At 35.9% G+C, this 15,143-nt stretch overlaps 3 protein-coding genes across 4 annotated transcripts in view; all 3 read left to right on the top strand.

Moving 5' to 3' along the window:
• LOC132699254 (calbindin-32) overlaps positions 1 to 15,143 on the top strand; it is a 369,234-nt gene that overhangs the window by 40,111 nt on the left and 313,980 nt on the right. The window lies entirely within an intron of this gene.
• LOC132708158 (uncharacterized) lies at positions 297 to 3,726 on the top strand. 2 transcript variants are annotated; one of them, XM_060680299.1, is made up of 2 exons: positions 297 to 454; positions 3,312 to 3,726. In XM_060680299.1, the coding sequence occupies exons 1-2, from the start codon at positions 410 to 412 to the stop codon at positions 3,675 to 3,677; spliced, it is 411 nt and encodes a 136-aa protein (XP_060536282.1). In that variant the 5' UTR covers positions 297 to 409; the 3' UTR covers positions 3,678 to 3,726. The 2 variants fall into 2 exon arrangements, with proteins under 2 accessions (XP_060536282.1, XP_060536281.1); XM_060680298.1 differs by lacking the exon at positions 297 to 454 and adding an exon at positions 1,873 to 1,955.
• On the top strand, positions 10,104 to 11,101 carry LOC132704304 (uncharacterized). Its single transcript, XM_060674206.1, has 2 exons — positions 10,104 to 10,224; positions 10,681 to 11,101. Exons 1-2 carry the CDS (start codon positions 10,141 to 10,143, stop codon positions 11,044 to 11,046), a joined length of 450 nt encoding a protein of 149 aa, XP_060530189.1. The 5' UTR covers positions 10,104 to 10,140; the 3' UTR covers positions 11,047 to 11,101.

The raw sequence follows: 15,143 nt of genomic DNA, 5'->3' as shown, positions 1-15,143 counted from the left end.
GCAAAACTATCAATCCTAACAAAATGTCGGATCTAGTCTGGCTGGTTAAAATTTAAGCTAGAATCATCCTGTCTAAAGATCATCGCCGTATATAAATGTTTTATTGAGCATATTATGTGAACTACAGGTGTACCATAATGGTATTAACCAATTAATTTGTTTGTTTGTTTAATAATGCGCACTATCGGATAGATATTGAACTATTTTCAGATAGAAAAATATATCTGTTTCATTCAAACTGCACTTTTGAATAAAGGATGCATTAAAGCGAGTAATAGTAATCACGTGACAGTCAGCGTACTTGTGAAATCTAATCTTTTTCTAAGGTATATAAAGCCGCCAAGCAAATAGTGTTCGCAATAGTGTTACAAAGTTGTTTACAAGAGTCAACAGCAGAAACTGCCGAAAAATGAAATCAGCAATTATCGCTTTCGCCATCTTGGCTTACGTCTTGGTAAGTAGCTCACTCAAATGTGTTTATTACAATTTTGAAAACACATTCACCAGATACGTCGCTCCTAGGTTGACTTTATCAAAATAAAAAAAAAATCACTGCTCTCCTCCACCATATTATTTTTGGTAGTGATTTTGGGTGATTCTGTAATTAGCAGAGTTGGGATCTCTCAAACCTCTGTTTATATAAACAATCAACACACTTCTTTGATTAATTTCCTTTATATTTCGATTTATTTTTCATTTTCATTCAATTATCAAAAATCAATTAAAAATCCGATTTTCCTCAATTACAAAAAATTCGGATACTCTGTCGACAAAATATTTGAATTCAGAGAAATAATATACACGAATACAGAATAGATTGCAACATTTTTGCTAAACTTATTAAGTCACTCGTTTATTAAGCACTCGCTCCGCTCGTGAAAAATAAACTCGTAACTCAAATACAGTTTTTTGACTCCCTTCTGTAAAATACAGAATTATATACCAATCTAGCGTGCGGAAAGGGTCACTTTAGCATGCGAGTTTCATTTCCCGTAAATCCGAGCCACTTCGGACATTTTCGGGATTTTACCAGACAGTTTTGGGAGCAATCGGATGTTTTCGGAGATTTTACCGCACGGCTTGAATTTTGACGTTTGTCAATTCCGACGATCATGTCAGTGAATGTATTCGTGTTGTTTTGCAAGAATGTACCAAAAAAATGAAGGTCGTAGAAAAAGTATAGCATTCAACAAGTTTGAAAAACTTTTTAGGTCACTCGTCTATTTAACACTCGCTCCGCTGCTCTGCGCTGCGCTCCGCTGGTGCCAAATAACCTTGCGACTCAAATGCCGTTTACCACACTTGTCGCATAATACACGTGCTTCAACCTATTTTTGGGTATATTTTTGTAAAACAACAGGAATACGTTCACTGATATGACCATCAGAATTGACAAACGTCAAAATGTAAGCCTTCGAAAACAATTTTGAATCCTACAGTTTTTGTACACCTTTTTTTCGGGATCAAACTTTTCAATTTATCCAAAATTAGATCAACTCTGGTCATTCAATTTTGGTAGCTTCATCTGCAATTTATGTAATATTATAATTGTAAATTATGTATAATAATGTTTCTTATCAATAATTTTTGAAAATAGCAGACGTCTGTGAGGTTAACAAAGTTAATTAATTATCGCAGATTGGCGTATATCTTCAATTTCTCTGTCGTGCAGATATCGCGTTCACGCACTTTTATCATGTTGTTCTCTTCAAATTTTTATACGTCAAAATATGCTGTGACATGGCGATATTGCTGAAGTATTTGTGAAGATTATTAAATTGCGACTCAAATATTTCAACGGCAATATCGCCTCCTCTTATCTCGAAATTTTTTTTTCCAATAAATACGAGGATTTCATTAATTCCGATTCGTAGCTTCTGAATTGTATTATCTAATAAAAAAAAGACATGAATTCCTCCCTTGTGACTCTACTCGCCTTTTTAGCCTACGTATTGGTAAGTACCTCTGCCTCAGTAACATTTTATCTTCAGTTTACGCATCATTCAATTGCATTACTGACCGCTATCAAGTCGAATCTAATCTAAAGGCTATCGTGCTTGTATCAAGATAGACTCAGGTGCAGTGATTAGTGATGTTGTCCACTGAGAACATTAAAACGGTTTTAGTGCCATTAAGTTTCGCAACTGAAGCACTGTTCTCTCGGTCTCTGTGTCATAGTTCAAGATATTGGATTTTTTTCTTTATTCTTAAGTCTCCAACTGAATGCCGTTACGTTTTGTGTTGTTATATATTATGCCGCAATCAGCTGTACATAAAGTGTCACAAGGTGTAGATGAATCTGCATGCATATCATTTAACTACAGCTGAAAATTACTGTCTGATCTATTTTGCAATAACAAGCAAATTTTCTATGAATTCTATTCAGTTCAGCACTCAGGGGTGCTTGGCTTGCGCTATTTATACTAACAGTCCAATTAATTCACAATAGTTCTCGTGAAAATTTTAATATGGTTCCATTTACACAATCACATCAGTATATCAGAGATGGAAAAACAAATACAAAAAAAAGGAAAATAAAAAGGACATACAATTATCGAATTTTCAGAATGGATATCAACTCAAGAACAGGCTTGGGTTAATTTGAATCTCATTATAAAGGGTACATGTAAACGGAACTTGAAATATAAATACAAAAATATGTATAAGACGGCGTGAAAGGGGATGATGCTAGGTAAGCTACCTACGATTTAGAGTGCTTGGATTAAGATTAAGACTACTAGTCATCCGACAAATTGAGGTAAAATCTGAGTTTTTTGAAGAGGTAAAACGATATATCTTTTTTTCTGGAAAACGACTATTGTGGGTAAAAATTTATCAACAACCTCTATACCTATGTACCCTTCCTTACCTATATCTTGCTTTCCGACTTGCAACCAAGGAGAGCCAATTTTCCCTGGACTTGAACCGCAGCTCTGTAATGTTTGCCAAACACTCATCTTCTCTGTAGCTTTATTGTCAGGTCATTAATCCACATTTATCAAACATGCAAACTCAGTATCTCCTTAAACCAACATTCAAAAGTCAAAAGAACTATCCCAAAGTACAAACATTTATATCAGACTACCATGATCACAGGTAAAGTAGGTGTAGTGTTTGGAATTAGATTTATGTCAATTTCCATTATTCGTCCGACAATTTAAAACCTGAGATTAGTGAAGAGGTAAAAAGGTTCAGATTTATATGCAATCAAAACGATATCTAGACGCAGACCAAAGTCTTTCCTTTCCTCAAAGTAGTTAAAATAGTTGCTCGTCAATTTTCTGGTAAATGCATGAACGGTCAAATTCCAGGCCACTCCTGAGTACACAGATGAGTACATGCAAGTGCACGACATCTGTCAGGCCGACGCCAGGTACCGTATCGACGATCTGTCGGTATTCATTGAGCTCGAGACAGAGAAGAAGCCGGTAAGCCAAGTGAAATTTCCGAGCAACTTCAACGCCCACATGGGATGCATGTACAGCAACCTCGGTCTCTTCGACAAGAACGGTGATATCATCATCGACATTGCGGCAGATAAATTGAAAACTTTCTTCTTTAACCCCGCTCTGGCCCCCCAAATCGTCACTGCTTGCGGAGGAATCGCCAACGAATCCGACGACTTGGACGAAACTTCGGGCTTGTTCTATTTGTGTATTTTAGACTACTTCGCATAAGACACATTGCTTTTTTGGCGCGATTTGAATAAAATGTGTGTTAGACTGAGGTGTGGTTTTACTTTTTTCTCGGTTTTGATGTTGACAATGGTGAATTTTAGTTACACCAAACTAAAACGAATGAACTTAGTTAGAACTGCATAAATCGGCGGAATGGAACTAAATTAATATAATTTAAAAAAATTAAAGCAAAAGAGAAATCTCTGGTGAACTTTAATGACACTAAGTTACGTGCTAGGCAAGTCTTTAGCATTATGTTTTCGATAATCATTTTCTAACGGGGGTTCCCTCAACAGTTTTAATGGTAATAGTAATTCACACTACTCTGAAAATATAAATATAAAGATGTTTTCTGAATATGAGGTGGCAAAAGCCCTTAAAGTTATTCAACCAAAGTCCACAATGGGTTCAGATTTAATTGTAATCTGTGTCTGAGAGACTAAACCGTTCCTTGTACATGGCAAATGTCTAAAATTATTCCCATACATAAAAAAGACAAGATCGCAAATCACAAACTATGGGGCTATTTGCCTTATCTGTAATTTCCATAAAGTTTTCGAATCTCTCCTTCATGACTAAATATTTCATGTTTTCAGGAACTAAATCACCATTATCAATTTAACCACTATATCTCCGTATATTTCTGAGGCTATCGATGAAGTTTCTCAAATGGACGTTATATATCTTGATTTTTTAAAAGCGTTTGATAGCCTAGATAGCAAAATTCTAATCCACAAACTCCTTGATTTTCGATCCATCCAGTACATCCATCTCTATGGTCATACTTCCGATGAATACATTGCTTCCACAGGCGTTCCTTAAGGCTCAATACTGGTGCCACTATTATTCAATATTTTCGTTAATGACATTGATAAAGTCCTTGATGTCAGGTGACTAGAGAATTGTCTTCCTCTCCAGCGTAGTTTGGAGCAAATCAACAATTGGTCTCTACATAATTACTTGCAACTTAATATAGGCAAGTGCAATGTAGTCTTATACCACCAGGAGTAAGCTGTAAAATATGACTGTCATCTGTTTGATAAAACTCTCTCCCGTTCTAACTCTTTTTATGACTTAGGAGTAATATTCTACTCGAAATTATCCTTTGTTCCTCACAGAAGTGATAAAAATATTATGTAACTCATACGTCAGGTTGGAGTATCAGTAATTTGGTCGCCTAAGTACAATAAGCTTTTGAAGTATGTATGGTATAAATTGGATGGAGTGTTTATGTGTCTCTTTGCAATCGCCATGATTATTTAAAAGTTTAAATAACTTGTTTGATGGCTCTGACCTATTATATAGACTAAATTTTCTTGTTCTCCATGTCACACATTTTTTCTGCCCACACCAAGAACAGGTATATTTTTAAATTTTCACCTGTTTTCTCAAAAATAAATAAATTAATTAATAAATAATATTATAGCAGTAGCTGGTTACCGCTTTCACGGCTCTCCAATAGCAGAGATTTATGGCTATTCATTATAAACACAAGAGATTGAAACGCTTGATGTTTTGAAATAGTATTTCACTCATCATATAAGCCTCCATAGCGTGGACGCCGTGTCCTACGAGGTGTTTTTGTTTGCTTCAGGAGAAGTGGTACGAATATCCAAAAATATGCTCAATAATTTAGTTTGAAGTCTCTATATTGTAATTTAAAGACCTGGAGTGTATCAGGTTAGCGTAGTACTGGCCCAAATGGCTAAGCACTTTGGGATTTGACTATTTGCCCATTTTGTTGGTTATAAGTGTATGGTGATTAGCGATTCCGGTCGCGGTATCTAGTCCCAACATTTCGAAATAATCATAACAAGCTGGTAACAACGTCTCGCATCGACAATGCTGCGAAACAAAACCAAGACGTAACTTGTCGTAACGGGTATACTGTACAATCTGTCCGAAATCTTGGTCATTGCGGAAAATCTCGGTTATGAGTAAAACTAGAGGTTTTTGGTTTGCGGGTTATGGTGGTTGTGAGACTAAAGATGCCGACAACAGAATTTTCTTAACCCAATGTGTTTCTGAGCTACAGGGTGATTTCGAAAATTATGGTGTTTTGTAAATAACTTGCCCATGATGCTTATAATGCTTAAGTCAAAAAACTTTAGGTATATAAACATTAATATCTAGGTGGCAAAAGAATTGAAGAATAAAAACTTTAGTTTTGAACTTGCAAAGCTCCAAAAATAAGTGCTTGATATGCTTGATATTATTTTTATATCATAATTTGGAATTCAAATGTATCTTGATTTTCGAGTAGTAGTAGTAGTAGTAGTAGTAGTAGTAGTAGAGGGAACTGCACTATTAATGATAACTATTCGGAAATGTCATGTTCTGTATGCATTTGTTGAAAAAGTCAGGCACTTCAACGGGATTTGTGACTCTTGTAGTTTTTGTTAACATGCGTTCACATAAATGCCTATCTATTGGCCCTGGTGGTTCAAGAAGCATTCCTGATTATCCTTATGAAGAAGATGTCATAAATTTGCTTCGATCTACCGTAATAACGTAAAAAGATGCGTGGAACGGTTTTATGGAGAAACCGATTCATATTGAATTCTAATATGCTGTTGCTTGCAGCTCGTCAGCTTTCTGCGGTGAATGCTCCCGGCGATGTGATCAGTGAGCGGAGCGGTGACAAAATAACCTTGTGATTTTTCTTACAGAGAGTGTTTTAAGAAGTGTGAGTGAAAATAACTAGATGTATCTGATATCGTACGTAAAGTACGAGCCCTGGAAAGATGTTTCTCTCTTTTTAGGTAGAAGCAAGTAGTCTCCAAGAGTGACAGTGTCTCGAAGTCTGTAAATTTGAATATTTTTTCTGTTTATCAGTGTTAGGGGTTTGGATACAGTCAATGGTGTTTTGTAAGTCACGAAGACCTCGTTACAGGATAATGTAAATGGTTGAGATGTCGAGGGACGGTGATATATTACTACCTGCAAAGAGATAGTTCCGGCCTACACGGGTCAGGTCAATCTATAGCATATCTTTTAGGATTCAAATTGAATTTTGACTGTATTGGTTGCATGGTAATAAGATTGTAATTGAAAGTATTTCAATATTTCGTTCAGGTGAGAGCTTGCAAGAGATCAAGAGCAGGAAATACTGTAAGTTCCTTGATTTGAGGAATTTTAATTATATTCGGAGGTACTATGGTAGAATACTGGACTTGGTGCAGGACAACCACTCCCCTACATCTTACTGACAATGAACATAATTAAAAAACAGACACCATCTTAATAGATACTAAAGCGCGATAGTTAATCTTGGAAAACTTAAGTATAGGGTTTCTGAGAAGGTAAAAAGATGTAACCATGAATTTTATACGTTCGAATATTTTCATTTACCCCAGAAAGCTAACGAGCTGTTCCACGTATCTTTTACGTTATTATTTGCGGTATATCGGAGCAAATTTATGACATCGTCTTCATAAGGATTAACAGGAATGCTTCTTGAACCACCAGAGCCAATAGATAGACATTTCTGTGAACGCATCTTATCAAAAACTACAAGAGTCACAAATCCAGTTGAAGTGCCTGTCTTTTTCAACACTGCAGCTTGCAGCCAACAGAACAAGTTTGGAATTCTATATCTAATTCGATGTCGATACCATGAGCGGTATTTCTGATAATTCACTACTTCGAGAATTGATAAGATCAAAGAATGAAATGTCCTGTGGTTCTAATAAAATACTGTTTAATTAGGGACTGTGCTGTGTCATGCTTAAAATCTCGAACTATGGGCCCATTATAAAAGCAGTGTCCGAAGATATTTTCAATCAGGTTAAAAATTTAATAGCAGAAGATTAAGATGTATTTTTAACAAACGGAGTACACTATCTCTCAAACATTAGATAACCTAAATCATGTATTATGCCCTGTAAAAGTTTTCGACATGGTTGACCATTGTATTTTTCTCCACACACTTGTGGAAATGTTGTTTGACGCAAATCTAGTATTGTTCTTCAAGTCGCATTTACGTCGTGGTGCTAGGACATAAGTCATATGAATTTATTGCTTAATCAAGTGGGGCTCCACAGACTGCTAAACTTGGGCTCATATTTTCCATTTTTACTAATAATGTAATGGGAAAATAATTGCTGTTTATAGATAATATCACCTTCCTTAAGGAGATTTTCAGATTGTTGACTTCTGCGATAAACTCTGAATATTGACAAATGTTTTTCTGTTAGTTTTTTCAATAGGGATGATTTTATTGGTTTTGATTACTCTCTAGGCAGTATAAAACTAAAACCAACTGATCCGTCCAAAAATTAAGGGGTTTTATTTGATAGTATAATTTCGTTTGTTTTTTATTTCAATAAATATGTTATTCAATTAGAATTTCCATAGAGAAGTTTTGAACACAACGTTCCCTTGAGGCCATTCCAATATCCGTGAACAGAATGGATGTACAGGGTAGGCATTGCGAGTCTAGCTTTAAGTCTGCTTGAACGTTTGAGTCAAGGTGGTAGGCAAATGTCCGCTCACTGAATGGTGTTTAGTTTTTTTAATAAGACACTCAATGCGAATCGCACTTCATAGATACCAAATTGAGGAAAAATTCTTATCAAATTAAGCATGCTCATAAATTGATTGATTAAACATTTTTGAAAATAGGTTCATATAAAAACAACACTTTCATCTGATATGATGCGAGGGTTCTGATTCTTTATGAATTATATGTTAGGAATGTCTAAATATAAGTTGCGGTAACATTAAAACGGAATTCTGTGGAATTTTTGGTAATGATATCAATTTTTGAGCACAGATTCATGTAAGCTTGAGAGATACTATATTTCTGCAAATCTCATAGAGGGTGAAAAGGGCTCAACTTCAAGGGACTTCCGTCCAGGATTTTTGATATTTCGATCACAGAGCGACACCGTGTTCACTGAGCAACCCATGTACAGTTCCTTTTTCTTCCGCTTGGGACCATCTGGATACTGTAAGGTACTTTTACGCACAAAGAGGCACTTTACACGCAATGAAAATATCAAACGGTTTATACAGAAAATGTGAATTCTGCGGGAAGCCAACAAGAAACGACCAGCTATACACCTACTAATTTTCAACTAAAGAGGGAAGTATTTAAATTACTTTACCTCTTAGATCCATTCTTGACAATGTTATTTTATTAATCCAACTAAGGAACGGTTAGAGCCGGATTTCCATGAACAGAATGGTTGTACAGGGTAGGCATTTCTGAGACTAGCTCTAAGTCTGCTTGAACATTTGAGTGAAGGCAATGACTGAGTTGAAATGCTAAAAGATTGTCGAACTTTAATTGTATTTATATATGTATGCAGACTAATTCAGAAGACAAGAGAAGACGAAAATTAAGTTAACCAAGGAGGAAGCTCTCATCCACAAATATCATAGATAGGAAGAAATCGGTTCTTTTAAACAACATCCAACATAGGTTTGCGGAAATAATAGAACTGAGTTGATGAAACGCACAACGATAAATCAATCTAGGAGGAACCTTTCCAATAGTGAAGGACAAATATTGAGCAAGGACTAAACGTCTCCTTTACCGCTAGAAAGACGCCAATGTTACATATTATATATACAACTGGAAGGAGCGGAAATAGATAATCTGAAACGGAAAGTTAAAACTGTTTTGGAGAAGACAAGAAAAGGGACGATGACTTACAAAAGGACGTGAACATTTAAGGTTCTCCAAGCGGATAAGGGAAACGCCACAGTCACCTCACAAAATCGAGAAGACACTTGGTAAAGCCAAATACAGACTAGTACTAGGAAGAATCTGTAGAGCACTGCACGGATAATTTGGGAACTTCGTTAACTCCGTTCATACTAAACCACCACATCTTTATGGGCCAACCATTGTACTGCTCATATCTACCACCACTTTGCGGGATTCCTACTTCAAATGGTTCAGTCGCTTGCGGGAAAACTCCTTCATTTGTACTTAACCCCTGGCGTTTGTAAGAAATTAAAAAAAAAGACTCAGATTCCTCCCTTCAGACAAGGAATCGTTAGACATTGTCGAGGCCAGACAAGGAATTATACAACACCTACAGACAGAACTTTGCTAGCACTGGAGGGAGTGATGATGCTGTATCCGTTCATCTTTTTGCTTGGGTTGGTTCTTACTATGTTATTTATTGGAATCAATATGCGATATTTTCGGTACATATATTAGAAAATAGCGTCAAATGTCTGGTTTGCATAACACTTGCATTTGCATAATGTACCAAAGTATCTTCGAGTCTAGATTATACTCCAAGTCCTGTTTTGATTTCGATGGATATTTAATTCAATTGTGTTTTTGTTTTCCAAATGAATAAACGTATTTTTAACAAACATATTTTTAGTCGCATTTGTGTCTAAGTAGTGACAACTCATCCTACCGAGTGTTGATCACTTGAACTTGAAAAAATATCTATTATCTTATCGCTTTTTCTTTTATATAAGCGCAGTATCCTATTTTGGTATGTATTTTGCGTTATACGATTTCAATTGCAAGAAAATGAAAGTCGCAATCTTGGTTTGCACTGCGTTATTTGCCTACGTTTTGGTGAGTTGGGGGGAGGGGGAAACACCTTGAAAATACCCTATCCATTTACTTCTTATAATAAACTACCTAGTGAGTTTTTTGCGGTATGGGAAAAAAAAATTTCACATATTTTTAATCAGTTCCCCTGGAAAAAGTAGAGTCGCCATCTTTTTTTGCTACAACTATAAATTTGAAAGCCTTATTTCTTTCCACACATCATCGAGACACCGGATTTTGAGTTTAGTGATGGATCCTCAATCCTTATATAACTTCCTTCCCAGAATTCCTGACGGAGTCTCTTGTCCTCCTTAAAAGTCAGCCAACTACTCAGCTTCTGGTTTGATATATCAAACAAATAAGTGAAACCATTAATTTATTTATAATACCAACTGAATTTCTACTCAAACCAACAATGAAAATTCAAAAACTCAATTTCCTTAATTTATATAAAACAAAAAATATAGAAAATGCTTCCAGGCGGCGCCCCAATATACGGAGGAGTATTTCAAAGTGCACCAAGAATGTCAGGAAGATGTACATTACTTCATCGCTAACATGACGGTATTCCAAGAACTCGAGTTCGAAAAGAAGAAACCTGAAGATGTCGAGCTTCCGGTCAACTTCAACGATCACCTGTACTGCATGTACGTCAAGCTTTTCATTCTCACCAACAAAGGAACAATTGACGAGGCAGTCGCCGCGGACAAACTCAAAACTTTCTTCCCCGAAAATGCAAACACCCAACAGATAGTCGCGGACTGCAGTCAGGCGACCGCAAACGCCGTAAACTCAACCATCGTGGCTTCGTCGTTTTACTTTTGTCTCTTAGACTACTTTGCTTGATAAATCTAAAGGTATTGTCTTGGGATTATTCGAGGACAGAGAAATAAATTACTTTAGGAAATATAGAATTCGTTTTATTTATCCTGTTTCATATGTTCTTCAACTCAACTAGATACACTCTTTCTCTTGAGTCGACGTTTCTGGCTTTGTTCTTGCTCTTGTATATAGTCTAGTCTAGTCTGAATATAGTATAGTCTAGTCTCTAGGTTAACAATAACGTGAGTTTCAAACCATTCCATCTACATATCTGCTACCACGGGTTGGTAGTCCATCATCTTGTGCATATAACTTATTTATGACTTTAAAGTAAGAGTTATTCATACAGCATCATCACTCCCTCCAGTGCTAGCAAAGTTCTGTCTGTAGGTGTTGTATAATTCCTCGTCTGGCCTCGACAATGTCTAACGATTCCTCTCAGAGTACGTTGGTACAGTTGGTACGTTGGCAGTACACTGGTTGGTCCATAAAGATGGTGGTTTAGTATGAGTGGAGTTAACGAAGTTCCTAAATTATCAGTGCAGTGCTCTATAGATTCTTCCTAGTACTAGTATGTATTTGGCTTTAGCAAGCGTCTTTTCGATTTTGTGGTGTGACTGTGGCGTTTCACTTATCCACTTGGAGAACCTTTAATGTTCACGCCCTTTTGTAAGTCATCGTCCCTTTTCTTGTCTTCTCCAAAACAGTTTTAACTTTCCGTTTCAGATTATCTATTTCCGCTCCTTCCAGTTGTATATATGTATATATATTATCTAACATTGGGGGTAAAGGAGACGTTTAGTCCTTGCTCAATATTTGTCCTTCACTATTCGAAAGGTTCCTCGTAGATTGATTTATCGTTGTACATTTCATCAACTCAGTTCTATTATTTCCGCAAACCTATGTTGGATGTTGTTTAAAAGAACCGATTTCTTCCTATCTATGATATTTATGGATGAGAGCTTCCTCCTTGGTTAACTTTATTTTCGTCTTCTCTTGTCTTCTGAATTAGTCTGCATACATATATAAATACAATTAAAGTTCGACAATCTTTTAGCATTTCAACTCAGTCATTGCCTTCACTCAAATGTTCAAACAGACTTAAAGCTAGTCTCGCAAATGCCTACCCTGTACAACCATTCTGTTCACGGAAATCCGGCTCTAACCGTTACTTAGTTGGATTAATAAAATAACATTGTAAAGAATGGATCTAAGAGGTAAAGTAACTTAAATACTTCCCTCTTTAGTTGAAAATTAGTAGATGTATAGCTGGTCGTTTCTTGTTGGCTTCCCGCAGAATTCACATTTTCTGTATAAACCGTTTGATATTTTCATTGCGTGTAAGGTGCCTCTTTGTGCATAAAAGTACCTTACAGTATCCAGATGGTCCCAAGCGGAAGAAAAAGGAGCTGTACATGGGTTGCTCAGTGAACACGGTGTCGCTCTGTGACCGAAATATCAAAAATCCTGGACGGAAGTCCCTTAAAGTTGAGCCCTTTTCACCCTCTATGAGATTTGCAGAAATATAGTATCTCTCAAGCTTACATGAATCTGTGCTCAAAAATTGATATCATTACCAAAAATTCCACAGAATTCCGTTTTAATATTACCGCAACTTATATTTAGACATTCCTAACATATAATTCATAAAGAATCAGAACCCTCGCATCATATCAGATGAAAGCGTCGTTTTTATATGAACCTATTTTCAAAAATGTTTAATCAATCAATTTCTGAGCATGCTTAATTTGATTGATTTGATTGCCTTTCTGTTATTTCGTCAAAATATATATTTAAAAAAAAATACTGCTTTTGCACAAGTAAAATTACCAAATTACCAACATTACCCAGGGGTTAGCTAATACATTTTCCTGACAAATACGTTACTTCGTTGGTAAGTAATACAGGGTATCACAAAAATTTACATTTAAAAAGAAAGTGTCTAACTGGCAAAAAATGTTTTTTTTAAATGCAACCCTACATATTTCACATTACCCTTTAGAAGTTTAATAATTTATCTACAATATTTTCATACATGTCCCTATATCTATCGGGAACCACTTCGTAGATTTGAGTGAAAAAAAGGTTTCCCTCATAAATGATTTACCTAGGTACGCTACGGCTATCTTGTGCTTGAAGTCATTTTGAAACTATATAGCATCAACAGTTTTTGTATAACGCAGACAAAACCACAAATATGATTATTTTTTATTACGAGGAACAATCTTTATGGGCTCAAATCGAAGAAATCAGGTATAAAAAAAATGAATGTAAGGGAAAGAGACAAGCATTGGGAAATAATAGAAAGAATTACTCAGAATTTTGCGCAAAATTAAAAAACGTACTACAGAACTATATGGCGTTTGGATTTCCAATGTTGTCGTCTGTTTCGAGTTGAATTGGCAACGCTGCAGGTGCGTAAATATTCCAGAAGATCATGTTGTAATATGGTCTGCTACCGAATTTGGAAAAAGAAACCTATTTAGTTCTCCGGAATTTCTAATAGGACATTCAACCTGAATCACCCTTTATATTGAATGTCATGGAATAAGAAATTGGGAATCAAAGACGAGATATATATATACATACATACATTCGTAACCAGTATACCGTTAAAGCACTTCCCAAAAGGTGGGAGTAGCGTGGGAATAAGGCCAAATTCAATAACCTCCAAAATATAACTAAGGTTCCGATACAAGCACCATCTAGCAAACGCTAGTCATACATCGTATTTGTTGATTATTTGAGATACCGTTGAAAATATAGCTGACGGGAATTGATTATATTGTATAGATAATTACGGATGGAGATATTTTAATCTTGAATTTTTTTTGGGCTTGAATACCTAATAGAATACCAGATTTTTGCTCCTTGTTTATGTGACTATAAAATTAGTCATATATTCAACTATTTTGTCCCAACGCCGAGAGAGGTCGCTAATGCATCCATAAATTTTTTCTAGTCCCGTCTGTAAAATACACACGGATCTAGTGCACGGGAAGCGTCACTTTACCACGGATCCGAGCCACTTCGGACATTTGCGGGATTATACCGCACGGGTTTGGGAGCAATCGGATGTTTATATTGAATTTTGACCTTTGTATTCGTGTTGTTTTGCGAAAATGTATCCAAAAACTGGCGATCGTAGAAAAAGTATAGTATGCAACATATTCGGTAAAATTTTTAAGTCATTGGTTTATTAAACACTCGCTCCGCTCGTGTCAAATAAATTCCCGAGTCAAATGCCGTTTACCGCACTTGTTGCATAATATACTATTTCGACTGATAGAAGTTAAGCAGAAAAGCATAAACATGGTAATAATGGTTGTATTTCCGAATCGAAGCCGGTTCGAAGAGTTAGGTAACATTACCAATGCCAACGTAATCTTAGTTTGACTTCGTAGAAAATGAAGTTGCTTGTGTTATCTTGCAGGGATTTAAACAAAAGCCTTTTAGTTAGATTGAATAACAAAACTATATTAGTAGTCAGATTTCTAGGTGTCTATTTCTATTCCATTTAACCTGGACTAATCAAATAGAACACATTTTTGAAAGAACTTTCTACCTATTGCTGCGTAATATAGGGATACAGAAATTTGGTTTCCATGCAACTGCAAAATAATATAAACGCAACAATTATATTATTTTGCACTTCGTGCCTAAATAATAGCATATAAATGTTATTTGAACCAAGGCTTTTCTCTAGTTAGTTGTGAAATCTAATCCCATCCCATCTAATATATGAGTCATTTCAACATCCTAATTTGCATTAACGATTAGGGAGTAATTTTGATGAAAAAATTGTCGATAGTTGTAATTAGTTCGGTTATTTTCCCGATAAAACCTTTTAATCATCACAGCGCTGGTTGAGTTAATAATGCAAAGTTGAGTTTAAGTGCTGCTGTGTGTGAAGTTTCACAGCTAAGTAGTGTTAGCGAAAAAATTTTTAAAGAAAGAAGCGGAACAGAACAATCTCATGATTTGGCATAAGATGGAGGCTTTAACAGTTTACAAATTGTTCATAACGATTTCTTTCTCAAAATCATTCCGCCAACTTTAATTGCAATGTACCAGGGGGTACCCATAAAAAACCGGAATTGAATTGCCGCGCGCAGAGCTTG

The sequence above is a fragment of the Cylas formicarius genome, unplaced genomic scaffold, assembly GCF_029955315.1.
Source record: "Cylas formicarius isolate icCylForm1 unplaced genomic scaffold, icCylForm1.1 PGA_scaffold_10__41_contigs__length_53128322, whole genome shotgun sequence".
Classification (NCBI taxonomy): domain Eukaryota; kingdom Metazoa; phylum Arthropoda; class Insecta; order Coleoptera; family Brentidae; genus Cylas; species Cylas formicarius.
Note: the sequence above shows the minus strand (reverse complement) of the source record. Positions and strands in the feature narration are given on the sequence as shown.

Coding starts and splice junctions, on each gene's coding strand:
- LOC132704304 (XM_060674206.1), top strand. CDS start 10,141: ATGTATTTTGCGTTATACGATTTCAATTGCAAGAAAATGAAAGTCGCA. Junction 10,225..10,680: donor CGTTATTTGCCTACGTTTTG/GTGAGTTGGGGG, acceptor AAATGCTTCCAG/GCGGCGCCCCAATATACGGA.
- LOC132708158 (XM_060680298.1), top strand. CDS start 1,908: ATGAATTCCTCCCTTGTGACTCTACTCGCCTTTTTAGCCTACGTATTG. Junction 1,956..3,311: donor CCTTTTTAGCCTACGTATTG/GTAAGTACCTCT, acceptor GTCAAATTCCAG/GCCACTCCTGAGTACACAGA.